This window comes from Microtus pennsylvanicus, chromosome 17 (genome assembly GCF_037038515.1).
Source record: "Microtus pennsylvanicus isolate mMicPen1 chromosome 17, mMicPen1.hap1, whole genome shotgun sequence".
Taxonomy (NCBI): Eukaryota; Metazoa; Chordata; class Mammalia; order Rodentia; family Cricetidae; genus Microtus; species Microtus pennsylvanicus.
In genome coordinates, this window is record NC_134595.1 from 6,597,165 (window position 1) to 6,622,801 (window position 25,637).

Sequence of the window (25,637 nt, forward strand, 5' to 3'; positions counted from 1 at the left end):
TCTTCTGTCTCTTTGCAGGTGTGCACGTTCCCTCCTCTCTCTTGGGGTCATTCCTTTAACACTAGGAACACTTCGCTCCTCAGATCTCTAAGTCTGTTTTGCAAGTGGCATATTGGATACATAATGACAAATATTTTACCTCTAACTTATTTTTAAAAACAACAAGCCTTACCGGAGACTTTTGGCTGTGATAAACTGTCCTTATTCTCGCTCGGATTGCTACATGGCCATGAAATAGGCGCTTCCTGACTCTTCTATTGTACTAACGATGGTAGGCAGAGATGGTCCTCTAATCTCCCCCATTTGAGCACTGACTGGACTAGGAGGGAGAGATGATGGGTAACCTAGCAGAGTTGGGTGGAATTCCTTTTCTGTCTGCTTTGCTCCATCTCTCCCTCACAACAGCATTTTCTGTCTGTAACAGAGAGAACCCCCAAAAGTTCTAGAATAATCTGAAAGCTCTTATGTAGAGCAGAGCTGCAACTCCATAAAAATAGAGATGAAAATTCCTCAAACAAATTTCTGAGAGATGAGGAGTTACATTTTCCCTGCCTGCCATCAGTGCAGAGACCGTGGTGCGGGAGGGGAGAACTGTCTGTGATGCTGATACTATTTGAGCAGTAGCTGATCAAGACTACAATGGACATCGGATGGTTGACATAAAATCACCCTCCTCTTTAGTAATGGAGAAATTGAGGAAAGAAGAGCCAAGGGATAGCCCGAAGTCCATGTAGTCATAGAAGAGAAGGCTTGGACCCAGGTCTCTCCGACCACTCTGGGCCACCTTGATGTGCATTCACTGGTGGGTGATACCCCGCGTATGGCAGAGATTGTCTCCACTCTTCCCGGTGAATGGAGGCAGCATTACAGTGGCCCAGAGCTCTTGGTCTTCTTTCAGCTGTATCATCACGATTCTAGTTTCTCAGAGACAGTGAGTAAACAGGCAGTGTCTCCGTGGTTAGTTCAGCTACATAAAGCTGTCATGGAAACTAATGCCCTTGCTTCCTCTCTGTACATGGTGGGAGCACCAGCAACAGAAGGGCTTCCACTCAGGAACAACTTTCCAAGGGAGTCTCCTCCCTCTTACCCAGGATGTCACCAGGACTCTGGAAGGGTAAAGTATGCCTAAGAATACCTTCTTCTTCCCTCTCCTTCTGACAGCCCACACCTATAGCCCACTGGGAAAACTTTTCCCTGCAGCTCTAAGAACTGGGAAGTTACATGGTCTGCTCAAAATTAAAAAGAACTCACCCAAAGGGAGGAGGAAAAGGACTATGAGAGAGAACATTTGCTTTCTGCTTATACTTCACCAAGTCTAGACATTTTAATAATCAATGTGTGGTGCTGTAGGGGCTCCTTCCACTCCTTCAGCCAATAGCCTTTAAGAGACCAACTCAAAGGTAAGGAAGAAATTAGGACACATAATATTGATGATATAAATACAGTTCACAGTCTTGCTCCAAACAAATTTGCTTTGAGATTTTGCTGCTCTCAAGTTGATAGATAAGCCTGATTAGAAATTTTTAAGGCTTTAGATTTTCCCCAAACCCTAACAAAATCTGTGTGCACTCATGGGTGAAGGGAAAGACCCACAGAGGCCATCTTACCCCTGGTCTTGGCAGAACGGCCTGGATTCTTTTTCGTTTTCTTTCTCCTGACAGCCCGGCGACCAACTCTGCTGCCATCTAGGAGAGATACAGACAAATGCAGACTGAGCCAAGCAACAGCTGAAAATGGGAAGGAACAAGGGAGGCCTCGCTGTTAAGTCAGAGTACCTTCTGCACACACTGTGGATGAGAGCTCACAACAAGGAGCTGTGTCTAAGCAAGGAGAAGTCAAAGTTAAAGCCTGTGAAGGATTCTGTTGTATTAACACATTAGAAAGAAATCTGTCTACACAGAGACTTGAATAAAAATGTGGTTTACAAAATATGTATTCAAAAAAATAGACAAAACCACCATTTCTCCTTTCTAAACAAAAAATATACATATCAATCAAGAGCACAGCTGGGTCATTGTCAAGAGTATACTAAGAAAGTTTGGTGAAATTAATATTGAATGGGATTCCAAAGCCTATTTCATGGATCTGATGCAAAATTGATAATTATTTAGAAAAAGACACTTAGCTTTTGTCCATCAAGAAGGAATCCCTTAGACCATTACTAAAATCAGATGGTAGGGTACTGTTTGTAAATATATACAGTTATAGGAATAAGATTGTAGGAAACATCACCATGATTAACTTGTTTAAAAATCTTCTAAGATTGATTGTTCTCTCTCTCTCTCTCTCTCTCTCTCTCTCTCTCTCTCTCTCTCTCTCTCTCTCTCTCTCTCTCTCCTCTAATGACAAAAGTTGATCATGTTCAATATTTTAAACACAAATAAAAATATGGACATCACTTCTATTCTAATAGCCAAATATAACCAGTGCATGCATTTTGCATACAAATGTATACACGTTGTGTTCCTCTGTATGTATGTGTGGAGGCCCAGATACCAAAGTTGAGAGTCTTCCTCAGTGGCTCTCCATCTTAACTGTTGACAAGATCTGACACCAAAACCAGAACTCATCAGTTTTGTTGGCTAAGCTTGCTGTTCAGCAAACCTGATGGATTCAATGGTGAAGGATTGCAGATGTGTAATCATGTCATTTTTTTATGTGGGTGCTAGGGATCGAAATTCAGGGCCTCAAACTTGTGTAACAAGCACTTTACCTCTGAGCATCTCACCAGCCCTTTAATGAACATTTGTGAAAATGGACTGTAGATTATTTTTCTATCTCTACGTACATCTCCCTCTCTAGACAGATCCATAGTTACATTGAAAGGCCTGGATTTATAAACAAAATGAATGGTTTCATGCCGCGGAATATTATTTTCAGATGTGTTACATTAGTTTGTGCTGTGGAACATTTGTTTTAATGATGCAAAGATGTATTGCATTTTTTATGTTACATTTGTTTAGCTGTGTTGCTGTGCCTGTCTAAAACAATTGATTGGTCTAATAAAGAGCTGAAGAGCCCATAGCAAGGCAGGAGAATGGATAGGTGGGGCACATACACACATTTGCACATATACACCTGCAACCTGTTTGCTTCATTAAACCTTTGGAACACAACCTACATAAACCTTTTGTGGGAGGGTGGAGGTTACTCTGGAGCTAAGAGCCACCAGTGTTCAAACATAAGGACCTGAGTTCAGATACCAGCATCCACTTAAAAAATATGTATGTGTGCACCTATAATGCTAGTGTTAAGGGACGGAAGACAAGAAGCTCACTGGGGTTTACTGGCTGACAACCATCAAGGGAATAAAGGAGAGAGAGAGAGAGAGAGAGAGAGAGAGAGAGAGAGAGAGAGAGAGAGAGAGAGAGAAAGCAGGACATTCAATATCCTCCTCAGGCCTATACTTGTAGGTGCAAGTATGTGTACCCATATGCCCAGTGTAAATACAACACACATACACACACACACACACACACACACACACACACACACACACACACACTACTAAGGCTCAGAAACTCACAGGTCTCCAAGCATGCAATGGGCAACACCTTACAAAACTCAACAGCTGTAACTCCGTCCAGCTGCTTGCTTACTTTTTGGCCGTGCAGTTTGTGGCCTTCTCTGTTTTACTCTTGACAAGTTGTGACCTTTCTTTTTTCCTACAAAACAAAAATAATAAAATTAATTCTTCAAAGATATAAATGTAATTCTCTAAGCCTTATATGTCAGCCATATTCAGATACTGTTTTCAAATTTCAGATCTTAGAAATGAGGACAAATTCTACCAACCAGTTTAGTCATGTGAGGATTCATGGTGGTTCAGCCTCAATGAAATTCACACATTCCAAGGTAGAAGCATGAGGATTAGAATTACTGAGCAAAAGGAACAGAGATATGAAAGAAATAAAAGCACCAGGAGGAATTTATTTATTTTCTGCATGCTTATACACTTCACTCCAAAAGGGGAGGGAGAAGGCAACAGACTTCATTAACATGATATAAGGAATTATCAAGTATCCAGTGGCTTTGATCAGTGAGTTTTTTCCCTTCTGGTCAGCTTAACTGTTTCTCTGAACCGCAGGACTTAACCATTGATCTCCCGGCAACCTTATGGTGTTCCAAGAAACGAGGGGGAACCTTCAAGGCTATGGTTAAGCCCTTCGCTGACATTCATCCCTGGTTATTCCCCTTGGCTAAGGACTGAGATTTGACTCCTCACCACTCGAATTTTGTCCTCATCTCTCTGACTATTGTCCTCTCTCGGGCCACTCAGAGTGGTCCTGTCCAGTCCTTAATTCCTGTATGGACAGGTATCAAATTGACCTTGACCTAGCCCTTAACCCTTGCTTTATCCCAAAGATGTTCATGGTTAATTGCTATTGGGTCCTCACCTTTTTCACATTCTTAGCCATGGGAAATAAACCCTCAAAAACTATCAGTCCACCTTCCTCCCTGGGATGTCTATTAGAGACCCTAAAACCTCAATTCTTCATGCTTTACTCACAGATTCCCAAGATTATCTGCCTTTGGACTAAGAAATACCCTAAGTACACATAAGATAATAACCTAAAGTGGCCACCTAACAGCACCTTAGATCCCAATATTCTGAGGGAACTTTCTAACTTTAGTCAGCGCACAGGCAGATGGAAAGAGTTATCTTATATCCAAGTCTTTTTCTATCTAAGTTCTAAGCCCTCTGTCCTTACAAGCTGTTCACCTGCTCACATGTTCCTGACTATACCATCTAAGCTGCAGGAATACCCCATTTCCACTCTGGACCCTGCTAATGAACCCCTGCCTTTCCAACCTCAGCAGACAGCTACTTCTACCTCTCCAGTTCTCTCTTTCCTCCATCAACTGCTCCGTTAGCCCCTCTGGATCCTTCCTCCTCTGCAGTGCCATGCTGCGGCAGCTGCCCGATTCTAGCACTCACTTTTACCCCTCCTCTCACAGCTCGTGTGCTGCTAAGGGACCCGACCCTGACCAACCCAACCAGCAGCAGTTCTGTTGTAAGAGGTAGCCAGTGTGGATGGAATGGCCAAGGCAAACCTTCCTTTCTCGCTCTCAGAATTCTCTCACGTAGAACAAAAACTGTGGTCTTACACATCTAATTCTACCTCTTTCATAAAACAACTCTAATACATTACTCAATCTTACAGTCACACCTTTCATGATATTTTCATGATCCTAACTAATAACCTACTTCCTGAGGAGCACAGGCGAGTTTAGGAGCAGACCAGAGTACATGCAGATGAGGTTCACCAGACTAATGCAGCACACCTCCCCGGGGCAGAAGCCATCCCTGAGTGGGCTCCACACTGGGATTATAACACCCCAGGTGCTATTTTAGCTAGAGGCTAGTTTACAACTTGCCTCCTGGTGCATCTCCTTAAGGCTTCCTTCAAGCCAGTAAACTATGATAAACTCTTAGATGTTGTTCAGGATCCAAATGAAAATCCATCTGCATTATTAGAGCACATCACAAAGGCTCTCTTGCAGTACACTAATTTAGATCCAGAGGCCCCAGAGGACAAACGGCTCCTCATAACCCATTTCTTTTCCCAGAGCTTCCTCAACATTAGGTCTAAACTTAATTATTTGGAGAAAGGCCCCTTGATATCCCACAGGCAGAAGTCTTAGGGCTGGCTTTTAAGGTATGCCATGGAAGGCATGATAAGAACCATAGACAGAAATGTCAAATGCTGGCCAAGACTATTTGACTGGCTTAGGCAACTGACCATCCTGCCTGTGCTACTCCCTTGCACGCTGGGGCTCAAGAGCCACCGGGCCCATGTTTTAAATGTGGTAAAACGGGGCATTGGGCCTGGGCATGCCCTAATCCTCATATTGGTCCAACAAGACTGTGTCTGAAGTGCCATAGGGAAGGACATTGGGTGATCAACTGTCCTCATGCACAGACCCAGACAACTCCCAAACCAACCTTCTCAGTCTGGCCCTGGATGACTGAGGCTGCCCAGGCTCCCTTGACCCGACCACAACTGTCGTCTGTAATAGGGAGCCATGGGTAAATATCACAGTATCAGGATGGGCCATCTCCCTTCTCTTGGATACCAGAGCCCCATACTTGGTACTTAGAGAGTTTGGGGTACCCACATCTCCTTCTACTTTCTCTATTGTTGAGGTAGGAGGACAGCATTATCTAAATCATCAGACCCCACCACACAATTGCATTTTCAAAGGTATTCCTCTCACTCATTCATTTTTAGTCATGCCAACCTCCCTGTACCTCTTGTGGGAAGAGATTATTTTAGCTGAAGTGGGAGCTTCTATTTTGTTTGCTCCTCCCATTCACCTCACCCCAGGCTCGCCAGCAGCTCCTCTCCTTCTCCTCCTAGCCTCCCAACCTCCCAGCTTCAACGTATCTCTTCCTCTACCAGCCTCTCAGGTAAAACCCCAAGTCTGAGACACCCAAAACCCGTCTGTTGCTAGACACCATTCCCCCATTGTTATCCAATTACAGGATCCTACCAGGTACATTACCCAAACTCAGTACCCACTCTAACTCCAGAGCCTTAGGAAACTTAAACCTATCATCTCTGACTTTCTAAGAAATAAGCTACTTCACCCCGCTTCTTCTCCTTTTAACACCCCTATACTTGCTGTTAAAATGTCTAACAGAGCCTATTGCCTTGTTCAAGACTTCTGGCTCATTAACTCTGCAGTGGTCCCATTTTATCCTGTAGTACCTAAACCCTTACACACTTCTTTCCACTATTTCTCCAGGAGCCTCCCATTTTTCAGTTCCGGATCTCAAAGATGACTTTTTCCCTCTATTCCTCTTAGCTCTCAATCTCAAGATAACTTTGCCTTCATCTGGACTGACCCTAGCACTCACCTCTCCACACAACTCACCTGAATTGTCCTGCCTAGGAATTTCGGGACAGCCCACATCTATTGGCTCAAGCTTTAGCTTCTGATCTACTCTCATTGTCTCTCCCCAATTTTAAACTCATATAGTATGTAGATGATATTTTACTTTGCAGTCTGTCCCTAGAGATCAGCCAAACTAATATCTCTGCTCTTTCAAATTTCTTGTCCAAAAAGGGCTAGAAAGTCTCACCTTCTAAGGTCCAACTGTCTATCTTTCAGGTCATAGTCTTGGGATTAACTATTATCCCAACCCCAAAAGCTATTATCTTAGAGAGGAAAAAACTAATCCAGTCTCTTGCAGTCCCTTCTACAAAAGAGGAGATTTTATTGTTCCTAGGAACAGCTGGCTTCTTTTGTTCCTGGATCCCCTCTTTTTTTCTTCTTGCCCACCCTATATATGAAGATGGTCTTAGTTCTGCAAATGAGCCCCTCCCCGATCCCATTATTAAATCCTTCCAAAAGTTTCAACAAGCCCTTATCCAGGTCCCAACTCTCCATCTCCCAGACCTAACTCATTTTTTCTCCCTCTATGTAACAGAAAAGGAGGGGTATGCCCTTGGGGTTCTAGGGCATCAGTTGGGACCTTCCTTTGCGCCTATAGCGTATCTGTCAAAGAAGCTAGACCTTACCACTGGGGGCTGGGCACCCTGCAAATGTGCTTTAGCAGCTGCTGAGCTCCTTAATCATAAGTCAAAAGAACTAACCTTTGGGTCACCCATCACTATTTTCTGCCACTACAATCTGTCCCATCTCCTAACTTACAAAGGCTTACAAATTTTACCTCCTTCCCAAGCTCTTTCCCTCCAGGTGGCACTAGTGGAAGATGCTGCACTCACTTTCCAATGCTGCCCAACCCTTGTTATCTCAAATCTCCTACCTCAACCTAATACTAACTATTCTCCATCTCATTCCTGCATGGAAACCTTAGAGGAACTACTGCCACACCCCTCACACATACAGGAAGGCACATTGCTTCAGGCCACCTATACCTGGTACCTTTTTATACAAGAGGACCCATAGAGCAGGACCCACCTGAACAGACCAGACTGGCCCAGGGTATCATTTAACTCTTCCCTGATCACCTAGGATAAGAATCATTTAACTCTTCCTTGGTTTCGGGACTCCAGGGAAACTCTCTCCTCCATCTTGGGAACCCTGGGGAACCCCACTCTATCCTCCATCTTGGGACCCTCCTCCGTTAGTCATCAGGATCAAAATTTTTCTAAACACAATATTCTACCTGGCCAGCATCTTGTCAGGTTCAAGCTGCCAGCCAGCCAGTTACACAGGGCCTGGAAAACATGGAAGTAACCAACTACCCCGAGATGAGGCCAAGCACCCCAACTCTCTGACACCCACCAGTCAGCAGGAAGTAGCCTCGAGAGATCCGACACCCCATTTCCACACTACTAACCCCTCCCAAATTTTTATAATAAAAGGGTGAAATGTCATCATTTCCATCGCATAGCACTTTGACAAATGCTTAGCCACCTCAAGTGATGGTATTTCCAGGTTCTGGGCTGTGCATGTGCCATCAAGAGCTCAAGCAACTTACATAGCCACCCAAAGCCCTCAGTCCCTATGTGACCTATGTGTAGCGTGGTCAAGTGATTTATGCACTCCGCAACTACGTAAGTCCATGTGCGCATGTGCTAGGCAGTCTTTAACTGCCCGGCATGCCAGCCCCATGCTCTCTTCCTGCACCAACTTCCTCAGGCCTGTGCACTCCTCTCTCCTCTTTCTCTCAACTCTTAAAATGAGTTTTGTTGTGTGCCTCATGATCTGTTCTCGTTCACACTCAGTAATTTCAGAATGTCTTGTTTAGAGGCGCCCAACTATTATAAACGTGTCTTTTTAGGGATGTGTTTTCTTAGGACCTGTGTGAAGGCCAGACATTCCACATATCTCCCCCTTACAGAAACAGAGAGTTTCAATTTAGAGATGTCAGAGACAATCAGAAATTATACTTTATCAACTTTGTTAAATGCCACAGGGAAAAGGTCACATTTGCCACCGTTGCCTTATAAGACAGGGACTTTGGGCATGCCATGCTCTTTGTCCCCACATAGACCTATGTGTGCAGCATCTACATAGCCTGCTTAGGATCACAGTCCTTGTGGATCTTGGCAGAGGGACAAGAAGACATCTACCCTGTAAGAATATGAAAGCACAGGGCCTCAGAGAGGCTTCTGCAAGGATGCTCCTAACAGCCTCTTCATAGTATCCCAAGCGGGAAACGTCAGAGAGAACACACAAACAAATTTGGGCTATTCAGACAATGTATATACTCATTAGCAATAAAAAGAGCCAACTGGCACTGCGTACCTCACTGTGAGTTAATAGCAAAGTCATCCTATGGAGGGAGGGAAACTTCACAGCAAAGAGCATGCTGGGAAAATCCTACGTATAAAGCACTTACAAATCAACCTAAATTAAGTTATCTTTGAACAAAAAGTGGCTGCCTTGATGGGTAGTGGGCGGAAAGGACACAGAGAACCTTCGCAGGCTCCTGTTTGAGTTCTGTGTCTCCATAAGACTTTTTAAAAGTAATTTATTTCACTTTATTTTATGTGCATTGGTGCAAACATGTCAGATCCCCTGGAACTGGAGTTACAGACAGTTGAGAGCTGCCATGTGGGTGCTTGGAACTGAATCTAGGTGCTTTGGAAGAGCAGCCAGTGCTCATAACCACTGAGCCATCTCTCCAGCCCCGCCAGAAGACTTTTATTGTAAAAATAATGCAGTTAGCAGGATTCATCAAAGGGTGCACTTAGGATTTGGGCCTTTCACTATAAATTTTATCTTAAATATGAACTGCAAAGTTAATATTTAATGACCTAGTTAATGACCATGTGATCAAATATCAAGAGGATATAAACTGAATGAATGTAGGTTTTCTCTGAGTGCTTGCCACTTCCTCCTGAGTCTTTGAATTCACTGCTTGGGGCATTCTAAGACTTTTCTAATCTGAGTAATTTGAAATTACTCCTCAAGGGCCCAGCAACTGAGTGAGGATTTCCTCTAATATTAATATTCAGGAGGCAGAGGCAAGCAGACATGTGAGTTCATAGCCAACATGATCTGTCTACACATCAGGCTCTAGACCAGCCAGAGCTTTACAGTGAAACCCTGTCAAAAAAAAGACAAATGACAAACAAATTCTTTAGTCTCTCCTCATTGCCTAACTTCAATACTACTTCTGCATATTTATGACTATAATAGGGCTATATCTCACTTGCAGAAAACACATTCTTTGCTTACCAATGGGGTACATTCTGAGAAATATGTCATTAGAATCTTCTCATTGTGCAACCATCAATGTACTTACAGACTAAGTCAACTGCAACCCTACACAGTAATGCCATCTTATGAGACCGCTCTCAAACATGTGGTCTGTTACTGTCATAAAGACTATTACATAATTCCTCACTATTCCAAAATATGTACGACTCTTTACTTCTCTGAGAACAAATTACCAAACATTCAGTAGCTTTAAACATCATAGGTTTATTTAAGAGTTATGTCAGTTCTGTGTCTGACCTGGATCTCACCAGTCTCGAGTCTAGGTGTCCCCAGCCCTTCATCTGTTCCTCGTGAAGAACCTATTTCCTCACCTCTTCCACGTCTTGAAGTTCACCCAAGTTCCTTGGTCCTTTCCTGCATCCTCAGTCTTGCATCTTTCTGACGACTCCTCCACAGCCATTTCCTCTCTCTGCATCTAAGAAAGGCTCCTCTTTTTTTGTTTTGTTTTGTTTTTCCCAACAGGGCTTCTTTGTGTAACCTTGGCTGTACTGGAACTTGTGCTGTAGACCAGGCTGGCCTCAAACACCCAGAGATCCGCCTGCCTCTGCCTCCTGAATTCTGGGACTAAAGGCGTGTGCTACCACCTAAAGAAGGTTCACTTCTTCAGACCCATAAAATCAGAGTGGTCACCCTACACCAACAGTCAGATGTTGTCCCCACTAAACAAGGCCTTATCTTGATCATTTGTGAAAAGGTCTTTATCATTAGGAGAAGAGGTTTCAAGGGCAAGGAGGAACTCAGGGGAGGTCACCACAGTCTACCCCATTGTCACACACAAGAACAATAATAATTCTAGCACTAAATAACTTATCAGCAACACCAAAGGCACACAAATTCTCATCTGTTTCCTTACCTCTCTTCCCCTTGGATTTTTCTACAGTAGGGTTGTTCCCAGTCTCCATGGTATTTAGAAAACAATAAATGGCAATGAGGTAAGAAATAATGAAGAGAAATTACAAATCTTAGGATACTGCAAAGGCTTTGCTTCCATCTGTGTTCGAACCGTCATTCCTTTCCTCCTTCTAGAAGAACCTAAGGCTGCTGAACTGAAAACTAGGAATCCAGGGAGGGTGCTGGCCATTTTTGACTCCTCCACCCCCAATGGGACATTTTAAATCTTAACATATTTTTTTTTTCACAGATTAAGTACTAATTTTGTGGGGAAATTTCTGGGCAAGCCCTGAGTAGTTCTTTGACACACTTGAGGAGTCTGGTTGGAAATGCACACTGGGTTGGGAAGAGTTGGCCTGAACTCATTCCTCCTCACTAGCAGCAGCTTGTACTCGTTCAGGTCCTTCCTAAGGCCCTAACAAAGCAACTCCATTATCTAGCTGCAGATGTTTACCTGCTGTCTTGGGTGGCAAGAAAGAACTGGTGCAATTCAATACATCAAGGTAGCAGACAAGGTAAGTTTTAAGAATGCATTGCTTCTACTTCATCCACATGTGATCAACCTCCTCCATCCTCTCAAATGTGGCTCTGCAAAGGGTTCCTGCTTCTCTCCAGCTCCAAGCGGGCAAGTGCAAAGAACTGGATTCAGGGATGGACTGGACCACAAGCTGGATGCTCTGGCATTCTCTCAGCCATGCCTAACCCACAACCTTGTGCAGCCTTGTCTATTAGTTACCTGATTGGCTGCTTCCCATCCTTGCTTCTGGGTCCTTTGCTGGGAGACACATGACACAGGAACACATCTCATTTTCACTTGTGGATCGCTCTGCTCCTGTGCCAAAATTGTAGGTTTGTTATTTAATTTTGCAATACTGGGTACCAAACTCAGAGCCTCACCCATTCTAGGCAAGCAGTCTACCACTGGGCTATGCCGTCACATGTTTTCTTTGTGTTCATTGTTAGTCATGGTGCCAACTAATTTTCCTGGATGACTTTGAACTCACTTGACTGGGGTCTTTTATTGCTATTCCAAGCATCGGACACATGGCCTTTTTATATCTAAACTGAACCACTGCCTTTTCTTATTCCTTCAAAATATTTATGCATTCTCCTTTTGTCTGACCTTCAGTTCCTCTTTTTTATTTTTTCCTCTCTTGTCTTGACCCCTTTATCAGAATGGCATCTGTGTGATTATTTTAGGACAGAGTCTCCTTCTCTGTCATCGAACAGCAGGCTAGAATCAAGCTCTCCTACCCCCTTTCATTCTTTACCCGGTGATCGAGCATTCTGGCTAGTAACCCTAACTAAAACATTGCTGTCCGTGGATCCTGAGACAGTGTCAGATAAGAGCCCCCCCCCCCCCCTGCTCTCTGACTGCACAGCAAGGTGGATTCTGAATGAAGGAGAGAGCTATTTTCTAGGGAAACAAACAAACCAAAAACAATGAAAACTCAAAAACAAATAAAACCTGCTGTAGCAGTCACACCCAGGATCCAATGGAGCTATCTCTTTCCATAACGTACATTATTTTCCATTTTTCCAAATTAAATTTCCTTTAATTTGCTACATATAGTTGTAAGATTTTCAAAGTTCTTATATTCTGTGACAAAAATAAAACTGTTCTCTGAAAATAGTAAAGGATAACTTTTGCTAGTTTTACCAGTTTCAAACCCATCCCAAACTGGCAGTGACTACCTAATCACTAACCAAACTTCTGAAATCTAGCCAATCAGAAGCAATGATACAAATTTGAAATCCAGCCTATCAGCAGCAGTCATCCTCCAAATGCTGGGTTGATGTCTCCATAGCAGCCTTTGCTAAGCACTTCTGCTTTGTAGAGTCTAAGCCCCTGAGCTACCTTCTCCTTTTATTTATTGATTTTTATTGAGCTCTACATTTTTCTCTGCTTCACTTCCTGCCTCTCCCCTACCCCCTTTAATGAGCTTCCTTCTTCTTAAAGCTCCAAGTGAATCTAGCTGTGGCCTAGGAGCCATGTGCTTTGAACACAATCTTTCTTCCCACTCCCAGCCAGCCCCAGCCTGCCTCATAGAGAACAGGACTCACAAGCATAGCTGTTCCTTAGTTAACACTAGGTGGTAGCTATTTCTCCTAGCAACTCCATTTTCAATGCTGCTTGGGAAGGTCTTTGTGCCTCTCACCAGCTCTCTGGATTTTCTCTTCCTAACGTTTACTGTCTTCTTTACCTCCTCAGTATGCACCACATTTTACATTGCCTTTGTGTTAATAGTTTCTAGCACTATCCTTCTGGGACTCCACTATCTCATATAAAACTATTCACATGCTTTGTAATTCTCCATAATGTTTTTTCTTCCGCTCTCTTTAAAAAACCCTATTTGCTAAATAAAAACCTCTTTCTGCTGGACCCTTGCGGGCTCCCCTGAGTAGTCAAAGACATACACTTTGGGTTCAGATCATGAGAATCTAGCCACCTAAGCCCAGGTGAGACCATCTGGAAACTTGACCTCTGATCTCCTTGTCATTGTCAAGTTCTAAAACATACCAGAAACTCATTGATTCCTGTGCCTCTAGAGAATTACAACTATAACAATTCCCCTCTTGACAAGTGCTAAGGGTTTTCAGAATAAAGGGAAGGCAGGATGACGTGTGTGTTAAAGAATGTAGGGAAAGTGCCCAAATCATACTGATTGAATAGCTTTGGGTTTCATTAAATTATAGCAGTCAGATGATACAATACTTCCTCTTTGAGCACTATAAAAAACAAAGAGTATAGTGGGTCACAAAATAAAGTTAATGCTTTAAAAACGGGTAAAGTTTTTAAAGAGACAGAGTACAGACAGGCATGGATTAAAAGCAATAAAGAAAAATAAGTCATGTAAAAATGAAAAAGTCAAAGAGAGTCTCTGAATTTATGTATGTTATTGTGTTATCTTTGAACTTTTGGACTGTGAATGAGCTAAGTACAGAGAGACATTTCATTGTATGGGCTGCTAAGCTAAATCAGCATGTATATTATAAAGGTATCATGACTTCCAAATTTGGATCTAAGGATATGTTGCTTTGGAAAAGAGGTTCTTCTCTTGTTTCCACAGAGGATGAGAACCTTTGGATTGCTTCCAGACTGGTATGGTTTGATGAAACAAGACACCCTGAAGGTTACCTTAAACACCCCTCAAAAATTACTTCACCCAACTGCTGACTGAGATGAACCTAGCACATAGAATGCACCATGAAAGATCTGATTAACAGTGACCTCCAAACAGCAGGAAGCAGTATGGACAGAACTATGCCCATATTCCCAAATATTTTTCATAATTGTTTATTTACATTTAAAGAGGGATATACTATAGAGATGAATAATTTGCTTTGGTATGGATCTCAGTTTATTGATACAAATTTAAGGTAAATTTTGTTACACTGTATATGGATATTTCTGCCCTTGATTAAGGTATTGTGTATGTATAGTTCACATAAAATTTTAAAATGTAATGTATAATTAAGAAATATAATTTAATACTCATCTATAATAGTCAAGCTTGTAGTCATGTTAGTTAGATTTTCTATATGTATAGTGATATATTTCAGATGGATAAGCATTCTTCATATCTTTCAAAGACTACAGAATATGGCATTTAAAATGTTTTAATAATTTAGAACTTTTTATGGCAATGAGACACATCTGCTCCTGGCAGTACAAGCTACTTCAAGAGGAAGATGGGCATCAAAGAGGCTCCTTATGGAGTTGGTTAGCCATTTGGGCAAGAAACTGCACTTGCCTGGACTGCTTAATGAACTGGACATGCAGTATCCACAGAGAAATAACTGCTAAACTTGCCTAAAGGTGAGATGACCCCTCAGGGTTCCTGACTCATGAAAGAGTCTGCCAGACATTCTGCATGACACAGAAGAAAGTGACTGACAAATTGCCAAGATAAGCAGAACTGCATTCGAAATTTCCTGCTTCGTGGAAACGCCTGCCAGATACTAGGGGCCTGTAGGCTGAAGATGGATGCTCCAACGTTACAGAAGAACTTTGGATGACTGTCCAGGTAGCAATTCTAGAATTTTGGAAGTTGCTTGCAATGTACTTCCTGCTTACTTAGGTAATATTATATTTTTTCAGAGTCTTTGATGGAGCTGAAGAATATAGTTTTCCTTAGTTATGGTAAGAGATAAAGTAGATATAAATATTGTAATTCTTGCTTGATAACTGTTTATTATATATAATTTTACTATGTCAAAGTTAAAGCATTCCTTTTTGTTTAAACAGAAAAGGGGAAATGGTATGGGAAGTACTTCTGTCTATGTGTTGATTTTATTGGTTAATGATAAAGAAAACTGGCTTGGCCTATAGCATTGGAAGAGGAAGGCAGAGTGAGAGGGAGATGCTATGGAGCTATCGCCAGAGATAGACATGCTGAAACTTTGCTGGTAGGCCACCACCTTATAGTGATATACAGATTAATAGATGAGTTAAATTAATATATAAGAGATTAGCCAATAAGAAGCTAGAACTAATGGGCCAAGCAGTGATTTAATTAATACAGTTTCTATGTGACTATTTTGGTTCTGGGTGTCCAGGACGAAAAAGCGGGCCCTCCTCATATATATATATATATATATATATATATATATATATATATATATATATATATTTGGTTGTGAGCCTGACATTTAACAGTTGAACTCTCCCAACCTCTTTGAGCACTTTAACAAGTTTATGAAAACACAACAACAATGATCAACTTGCATAGAAGTTAAAAGTTATGAGCTTCTTAGTTTCCATAGAGAATAAGAAATGAGAGCAAGAAACTGTCCTATGAATTCAATATAGTATGGCCTTAGTGGCTGTGGAAAGACAAAGGCAAGGAGTGTTGTCTGGTCCCGCAGGTTCCTACTAAATTGATATGTGAGTACCTTACCACAAATAATATTCCTTCATGATGTTTCTCAAGACTTTTTTTTTCTCCCTGAATTTTCCCAGAATGCTGTGGGCACTATAAAGAACCATAGCCAGGGCATGAACATCTCTTCATCACAATGTGTGCAGAGCAAACGCAGCGTAGGAAACACCAGCTCAGAATTTAGTGCCCAGAACCCTGCAGACCACACCACACTCCCCTTGCTCACCTGCTTCAGGTCTTGGTGCTGATGAGGGTCTGTCATCCTGGGGCTCTTGTCCATCAAACATTTGTTCAGAAGAACTACTTCCCTCTGTAGAAAGGAATGGAAGACTCAGTGGATTCAAATGGCCAAGGAAAAACACAGTAGGAGAGCCACCGGCGACAACTAGGAGAGTCAAGCTGGCTTAGTGTCTCCTAGATGAAGGTCTCTGTTTTGGGACTCTGCAGGGGAGACTGACACGACTCCTCTGCCACCAGAGGCAGAACATTGGCCAGAATCTGTTGCTTTCCTGCACACTTCATTCCTCATTATTTCTGACCCCCGTTGCTGCCTCTATGGTTTCTTCTCTATGAGAATATAAGAATAGGATAAGTGGGGGGGGGGGCAGAGGAAGGCTCCTTCTCTCTTGCAGTTTCACTAGCTGACTGGCAAATAAAGGCTCACTTATCTCCGATGCATTGTGGGAAGCTAGGTACCTCCCCTGCCTGTTCATCATTCATTTGGGAACTTCCAGGACTACAGGATGCTGAAAAGAAACCAGAATACAACAAACCATGCAGGGGGACCTCAGTTTGCTCAGATGGGAACCAGGAAGCTTGTGGAATATAAGAAAATAAGGAGGACAAGGGATCAAAGTGACATTGACTTTGTAATACAAAGCCTGAGTAGAGCAAGGCACTGTCTTTTCCCAGCAGCCACCACTTCAACATGAAAAAAGCATCCACATATTCTTCTCCTAGAAATCGGGTTCTTCCAAACAGGAGTCACAAGCCTTTCTCCCTGTTCCACACAAATGGCAAAGGATACAAGAAGAACCAGGGAGTCAAAGTAACTAACAACGTTTTATACAATCTATTGTCTTGAAGAACAAGAGAGGCAGACAGGAAGGTGTGAACTTTAGGGAAAAAATGAATGGAATCCTTATAACAGCAAGAAGTTGTTGAACTAAAGGGGAGAGGAGGGTGTGCCAACTGCATGTCTGCGTGTCTCGTAGAGTTGGAGACAATGCCTTTGATGGAGCAAGACTGGATGAGGAAAGGCATCTGAGACTAAGAGCTGTCTCTAATACTGTAAGGTAAAAACAAGAGATCTTATGTCTGCGGGGGAGCGAGGGGCTGGGAAGATGCCTCAGTAGTTAAGAGTGCTTGCTGCTCTTCCAGGAGACTCAGGTTCAATTCCCAGTGCCACCCAAAAGCTCACAGCTCTCTGCAATTTCAGAGGCAAGGTTGACACTTTCTCCTGTCCTCCTTAAACACCAATCAAGTATGTGGTGCAGATAAAAATAAATTAAAATAAGAGAGAGGGGTGATTTAGTTTTTCTGTTGGAAAAGGGAGAAGATGGACAGGGATGTTACATGGAAGACCGGGTTACACTGGTGAGGGGCAGTCACTAACAACCCTGCTTGGGAAGGGAGAAACAGTGTCCTATGATGAGACAGAGACACCAGCAGAGGAGGCAGGTCTGCTGCCAAAACAAATACCACTGGAAACTTCACAAGCATCTTCTTAAAGAACTTCTGGATAGAGGAATCTTTGAAAGCTGCATGCTGAGAGACCTGCGTGAAGACATCCAAGCCTGCAGAAGGGAAAACTGACAGGCAAGTCCAGGGGTTCCTGTTTGGGGATTACAGATGGGAGCAGATAAGAGTGCCTGGGAGAGACTGATCACCCTTGCACATTTTCCCACGGCCATTTGAAAAGTTGGTGACAATAATCTGAAAACTCACTGCTAACGCCTCAATCACCTTAAGCCAAGAGTTGGGTTTGGCTAGTATCTCTGTCCCTTCAGTATCTTAATCTGTTTTCTCTCTTCCCTGAAGATAATTTTTGCTCTCAACTGAATTAAAATTTTATTGCTCTTATTACATTGTTGTTATTGCTATTGTATTTATCTGGGGATGGGAGAGTGTCTCACATACTATGACACATACATAGAGGCCACAAAAGAACTTACAAGAATCAACCCTCTTTTCCCTTCGTGTGAGTCCCAGGAATCGAACTCAGGTCATCAAGTTTGGCAGCACATGCCATTTGGTCTGCTACTGGGTTTTAATTCATTCTCTTTTATCTTTTCTCTGTATGTAGGGCTGATGGCTCTCCTACAGTATCTATCAGCATCTTCCCTTTACATAACATTCTCCACATTTTAAACTCTGCACCTTGTTTTATAATTGATATTAACTCTCCTCCTCCCCCAGACACACACTGTTCTCATTTCTCTAGTTCAGTCTGCTCTCTTTAGTTAACTTGCTGTTTCTGGTTTTTCCAGCTTAAATTTGAATTTAAATTTTTCTTTTCTGCCCTTTCTGCATATTCTGTTTTAGCATCCTTTCATGTCATAGGAAGTCTTGTTCACCATGGACAAAGAAGGAGATCCCCTTGCCAAATCCTCTTCAAAGGTCTTCTCCAAGAGTTTTATCAATTTCAGGTGTACTCCCCATGCCCAACCAAGGGGAAAGTAGCTAAAGGGGATCAATCCTCCTCAGTACTGTACCCCAAATGGTGATATTAGGATCCCATGTCTATTGAGGTAAAACTAACAATCACTCAGAGCCCCAGATTTGATGGCTCCATCTGGAGTTCTCAACTTCCCTCTCTTGATGTACAATCTGTACTCAAGAAAATCTCAACCAGCCTGAATTTGACTTCTATATTGCTTCTGTCTCCTGAAAACAATTCAAAAGCTGACCATAATCTGGCCATCTGTGGAGAGGGGTGGGAGAAAAGAAATGAACTGGTGGTTGGACAGATGGATGGATGAATGGTTGGAGGGATGGATGAACAGATGGACAGATGGATAGACAGGTAAACAGACTGGCAGGTGGATGGGTGGTTATATTGGTACGTGGGTGAGTCAGTGGATGTGTGGATAGATAAATGGATAGATGGATAAACAGGCAGTAGATAGATAACTAGATGGCTGTGTTGGTACATGGATGATGGATTGGTGAACAGGAAAGGGGGTAAAAGGAATGAAGGTTCTCTGTAACGACAGAGAAATAAAGCTACTTAGAAAATAGGTCATTGAAATCTGTATCAGTGGGGTTGGAGAGATGACATAGTGGTTAAGATCAGTGACTATTCTTCCTGAGGTCCTGAGTTCAATTCCCAGCACCCACATGATGGCTCACGACACCAGTTCCAGAGGACCTAACACCCTCATGCAGACAACATGCAGGCGAAACAACAGGGCACATAAAATAAAATAAATTAATTAAAAAAGAAAAGAAATTCGTATCACCTTCTGGACTTCTGATCTGCCTTCTCCACTCATTTGTAAAGAAGGTTTCTGGGTCATTAAAGAGAAGAAACACGAAAGACAGTTGGTAATGACCTGAATTCATACCTGATATGAATAGGTAGGACTCTGAGAGATTATCAAGTCACTGCCTAAAGAGTGGGCATGCTTGTACCTCCAAGATTTGCCAGCGTCTGTGAGCAGCCCGCCTGGCCCCATCTCCTTTCCCATCTCCAGCACCATCTTCCCACACTGCTGTCTCTACACCATGCATCTATTTATGGAGCTCATTGAGTTGACCTTCTCTTGCTGACTGCTGCCCTGCCTTTCCATTTCTGTCCTTTCTCTCGTCGTCTAATTTTATACCCCCTTCCGCATATTTCCCCTAATGCCACAAATTCATTGTTACTGTGTGATCTCTAGCAAATGTGTTTACATTTTTCACTCTCTTATCAAACTCCATCCTGAGAACACATTCATGTGACATATGATAACATTTTAACCTAGGATGGACCACGTTAAGACAGACATCACATAGGCTGATATGATCAGTAAGTGGTTGACCCAGTAACTGGGATCTTTAGGGGCAGAGAACTCTACAGTGTCAATGCAATAAAGAACTCACTTCATGGCACATTTCTCAGAAATTCATCCCCATTATTAAGTGATATGTGGCCATATATTAAGCCAGATTGATTCAGATAAACTCAAGTCTGCTTAGGAATCTCCCGTTCTTGCCTCTAATCTTCATTTTTATGACTTTGTACCCTTTAATTACCCAAAAGCTCTTCTATTCGGAGACTCACTCTCCTTCCCTTCTTGTCTCCCACTGGGGACAGCAGCCACAAGCTGAACAAAAGTGTGTGTGTGTGCGTGTGTGTGTGTGTGTGTGTGTTTGTGTGCATGCACGTGCGTGTTGGAAATGGTGAGACGAGAAGGGTGAAGACAGGAAAACAGCACCAGTGAGGTAATTTGCAATCTAAGAACAGAATCACCTTCTGCGACAAGTGCTGGCAGTCTGGGCCTCTCATCAGCATCTCTTCCATTTATCCTCTGAGGAGTCCTGTGGTTGCTGGACACTGAAGAGAAACATGGCAATGACGGAATCAGACAGCGAGGAGGCAGATACCTCCCAGCACCTCATCTGAGATACTTGCCCCCACCCATCTAGAGCCCTGCTCTCTCTCTTTTCTCTCTGCTCACCCCTCTTACTTTCTTCTTGTTTTTTTGGTCCCCAATGTTGTTCTTCTACAATATGAAGCATCACACATGCCTCAGCCCTTTTCTTCCTTGTTGATCTCAATGTTCTTTAGCACAGCCTCCTTTCATCTCTGAGCTTCCTTTGACCCTAGAGCTCTAATCCCCATGTGACAGGCTCCAATTCTACCATCTCTCCGCTTCACCTTTGTATCAGGCCCAGCACACTCCTCAGGTCCCCCCAGATCTCCCATGAGAACCATGTTCAGGGATCCTAGTAACCCCATAATCCTGCCCCACACAACATCACTACAGTGTGTTCTGAGGGATGCTAGTCCTTTGCTCAGGCTTGACTTTGGCCTGACCAAGTTACATATGTCTAAGCATCTGCTTAACATACAAAATGGAATGAAGAAGAATTTGCCCTCTTAATTTGCAAGCTTTTGGAGATAAATGAATGGATTTGTGGAAACGCCTTGAATAACCATTCAATCTAAAACCATGGTTTTGGCAAGCTAGCCTGCTCAAGGCTTGAGTGGGTGCTGAAGTTTCCTTGCAGAGCATGTAATAGAAGCAGACATGAACCAGTGAGAAGGGAAAAAAGCGATTAGGAATTTGAATTGTGAGCCAAGCTGCATCTCACAGTTCTATATCCAGGTGCATACTGGACTTTGGTGTTTCTGGGCAACCTTCTAGGCCCTTTGGTATCCTGGAAAGTTAGACACAGCAGTGGGAAAATTGCAATCATGGTTTGTATCTCCTCAAAAATGTCAGAGGACAGTGAAAGCCAATTCCAGGTTAAAACAAAGGCAGAAAATGTTTTTACAAGTAACACAGCTACGTCAAGAAAGAGGGGCTTCTGTAGAAAAAATAAAACTTTATAGATACAGGAAGGAGGCTGGGAGGAAGGGAGGGCGGAGGGGACAGAGGGAGGGGAAAAGTCAACATCTTTCAAGGATGCAGGAAAGAAGAAAAAGGGAGAAATGGAGGTAGAGAGGGAAATAGAGAGACTTTGCTTGAATTGAGTCAAGGAAGACACTCTAGTACTTCCTCTTCCTGAAGGGGGATCAGTGCTTCCCCAGGAAGGATGGGTTGGGTGAAATGAAAGACTGCTTTCTGAAAAGCAACACAGGAAGTGGCTGCCAGTGACCCTCAGGTGGCCGGTGAGAAGTGAAACACCAACTCTGGACCTTAAAGAGCTGCATTTCAAGGTGACCAACTGATACAGATGAAGAGACAGGACCCAGAAGACATGAGGGAAAAAGGGAAAGATACCCAAGAAATGTAAAAATATTCTTCACAAGGAGTTTGATGAGGGTGTACCTTCTTGAAAGTCCTTTAGAGGTAGGGGAGCTGGAAAGCTGAGGCCACAGGGGACCAGTGGGAGCTACAGAGGCTGTTCTCTACCCAGGACCTCCTGACTTCACATTCATGCGGCATGCCAGCCCTTCAGTTCTAAGAGTCCACCTTCTTTTCATACTCTAAATTGACACAGAGTGCCCTCTCTGGTGCCAGGATCCAAGAGGGGTTTCCCTTGTGATCTCTCTGTTCGTCAAAGAAGGAAGTTAATGTAGGACTCCACTGAGTGGTAAATTTTCTGATACAAGGAACACATTTTGGTTGTTGGCCATGTCTGTAAGTATCAGAGAGCCAGCTCCTTTCTAAGGGAACTTGCCATTCATAGTGTGTCTTAACAGTATGAAACTCAGGTTCGGACTGAACACTTATCTCTGTGTTACTTGGCCTATGTGTAAGCTATTGACTACATGGGCCATGTGTATTTCCTACATTACCCCTGTGTTTGGCATGTCACAGTCCCTCAATAAATTCCATGTCAACTATCAATGAAAAAAAATGAATGAGTGATTGAATGAATGAATGAAATTGTCTTGAACTCCCAGAAGCAGGTGAGAGCTATAGTTACCATTTGGGCAGTTTTTTAGAGTCTCCTTTAAATCTGGGTAGGCCTTCAGATGCGTCGGGCTGAATATCACTTTCATAAGCGGCAGGCTAAACTTGTTCTGTAGGTCACTGAGGATGTCATATACTATTTCCGGTGGGATCTGGTTTTCACAACTTTGCTGATAATTCTTAAAAATATTGAAGGAAGAATTATGTCACAATGGATTTATGAATTTATAAGAGAGGCTTAGAATGGTTCAAATGCCATTCGATTTCTTGTGAAGTGTCTGAGTTTTGCATTGATGAGGTGACATCTTACATGTCCTCTCTGCAATGACAGACCCGTGCTTATCCGAGAGCAGCTCTGATGCTGACACACAGTTCACAGGAAGGAGTAGCTCTGAAGAATGATCAAAGGATGTGTCTGTAAGAGCCAGGCCAAGATGCTCCACTGCGGCCCTAACAGGCCATGAGAGGCTGGGACCAGACAGGAACTCCCTGGAGACTGACCTGGTCTGCAAGGCTCAAGGCAACCAAGTGATCATCCTGGCCACAGGGCAAAGACAATGCACAAAGAAGAGAAGGCTTGTCATTATCCCCAGGGGACCCCATCACCAACATTCTAGGGCCTTAGCTGCACCTGAACAACAAGAAGCAAGTATGACTTCCGGTTCTATTCTCATGTGACCCAACTGCCTGTGACTTTCAAAGCTCTCAGGCTCTGGGATTTGGAATAAGTAGGCTTCGTAAAGAAGCCCTGCTTGGACATGTCTACTTGCATTCTAGCTTCTGTTGTTAAACTGCACAAGCAAACCTGGGGTGCTCTGCCCTTTAGAGCATTCCCACATCCCGTATTTCCCCTGTCACCATGTACCTCAGCCCCGGTTACTGCAGAGACCGATAGGAATGTTTCCTGTGATGCCTGCTTCTCCTGTCACCTCTGACTTCCAAGAAGTGAAGGTCCCCCCTCCCTGGAGGCCCTTCAGCCTGTTGGCTGCATCCCGAGGTTCAGAGGAATACATCACAGGGCAGGCTGACTGTCAGGGCTGAGTCCTTCTCCTCACTCACCCGGAACTTCTGCTCAGAGATGTAGCCACGGTCTCGGAGGCTCATAAGGAAAGGAAACGGCTTTGTGATGGCACTCGCGATTTCCACCTTATTTTCTTTAAAGTACTTGAAGGTGAGCCCATAGTCAGGTGACTCCTCTTCGCTCAGGTACTCTGAGCTTGCCCTAAGGGATACATTTCATGTAGAAGTAGAAACTGGTTTACTAGAGGCTACCAATGACTGGATAACTTCTGGTGTAAAGAATGGTCCACTAAAAGGTATGATTTGAAGTAAAATTGAAACTTTGAACATCTAAAATAGTGGTGCAAGTTGTGATGCTGTGGGTTTTATTTGTGTGAGACAGGCTATCACCTGTAAGTGTGGCTTGCCTGGAATTTGCTATGTAGACCAGGTTAGCCTCAGAGATTCACCTGCCTCTCCTGAGTACTGGGATTCAAATCACGCTCCACCATGCCCAACCTGACATACTCTAAAACCATCAGGGATATATGAGTCTTAAAGGACTGTCTAGGTTAAGGTGGTCTATGGATCCATCAGTCTGGGTGTGTCTTCATTATGCTAATTGCTATGGGAAGCCCCAGTCCACTGTGGGCAGCACCAATTCCTAGGTAGGGGGATCCTGGGCAGCCTTAAGTGTCGGGACTAAGTTAAACACTGACAGGCACTCTTGCATTCCTTCTCTCTGCTCTGGATTGTGGGTATGACCAGCTGCTTCAAGTTCCAGCCTAGATTTCCCTGCAATGATGAACCGTAAGCTGGCCCCATGAGAGTATAAGTTCCTTCTCCACCAGGTCACTTTGCGTCAGGGTCTCTTATCACAGCCGCAGAAATGAAACAATCCATTGACCGCAGGGTACCAGGAAACAGCAAAGACTGGTACACCCTCTTCTTCCAGCTCCAATTTTGTGCAGGCAAAATTGATAAGCAGTTGATCCAGGACCGAGAAAGCGTTCTACCCAAGCCCACACTGAGTGGATCATCCTCTATTGCTCCACATGCTTTCTTCTCTCCTCCTTGCTCCCCACCTCCCTGCAGTGATGGGTGTGTCTCTCTAACAACTCAGAACCAGCGCTTATTAACCATGCTGTCCTCAGCTACAGTGCCTAACATCGCAGGTGGCCGCTGCTCTCTGCCCAAAGACAGAGTCCAGGGAAAGGACCCTCTAGGGAAAGGAGGCCCAGAAGCCAAAAGAGACATGGGAGTTGTTTGCTCATGTTATCGACCCCATTCTGGTGGACAAATGGAAACAAATCATGTTGGATAATATAATGGCAGAAGCAAGTGAGCTGGGCATAGTACAAGAGTCTGTAGTCATGGCATCCTGGAGGCTGAAGCAGAAGGACCATCATGGCCTACATAGTGATTTGCTTTCTTTATCATTTTACTGAGTATTTACACTTCACAGTATTAGCACATGTTGAGGTCAGAGGACAACTTTGTGGGGTGGAGTTCGTTCTCTCTTTTCATTCTTTTTCTGGTTCTGGGCATCAAACTCAGGTTGCCTGGTTTGCCTGGGAAGCTCCTTTACCCACTGGCATTGGCTAGCCCTGACCTAGTGACTTCGAGGCAGGCCTGCGCTATCTAGCAAGACCCCGTCTCAATTAGTAGAAGAAAGAAATCAATACCGACCAGCAAATTTCTACTACACAGCAAGTGGCAGGAGGGTTAGTGAGATGGCTCAGTGGCCAAAGAGCTGGCCCTCTAGTGTGATGACCTGAGTTCAACCCTGGAACCCACGGGGTAGAGGAGAGAACCAGCTCCTGCAAGTGGGGGAGGAGACAAGTTAAACTATGACCTGTAAGTATGAAGAGGCCTTGATGAGAACCAGTATTTTGTATGCTAACCTAAATAATGAATTAAAAACAAAACTAAAAAAAAAAAATAAGGCACATCTTTCTTTTTGCCTTTTGTTTACTTTTAGAAATTTATCATGTTTTTGAAAATTTCATACATGAACGCTGTATTTATATCATTTCTACTTCTCCCTTTCCCCCTCAGGTTCCCCAATGATTTTCTCCACTCCCCCCTGAAATACCTT

The 25,637-nt window shown here is 43.4% G+C and overlaps 1 protein-coding gene across 2 annotated transcripts in view; it reads right to left on the reverse strand.

Annotated features, from left to right (window-relative positions):
* LOC142836937 (nuclear body protein SP140-like protein) overlaps positions 1 to 25,637 on the reverse strand; it is a 55,063-nt gene that overhangs the window by 25,240 nt on the left and 4,186 nt on the right. For both annotated transcript variants that reach the window (XM_075951659.1, XM_075951657.1), the window contains exons 2-8: positions 23,600 to 23,762; positions 22,554 to 22,719; positions 20,428 to 20,511; positions 16,201 to 16,284; positions 11,828 to 11,923; positions 3,600 to 3,665; positions 1,608 to 1,685 (exon numbers count right to left, since the gene is read on the reverse strand). In XM_075951659.1, the coding sequence (XP_075807774.1) occupies positions 1,608 to 1,685; positions 3,600 to 3,665; positions 11,828 to 11,923; positions 16,201 to 16,284; positions 20,428 to 20,511; positions 22,554 to 22,719; positions 23,600 to 23,762 (737 nt within the window). The remainder of the gene's footprint in view (positions 1 to 1,607; positions 1,686 to 3,599; positions 3,666 to 11,827; positions 11,924 to 16,200; positions 16,285 to 20,427; positions 20,512 to 22,553; positions 22,720 to 23,599; positions 23,763 to 25,637) is intronic.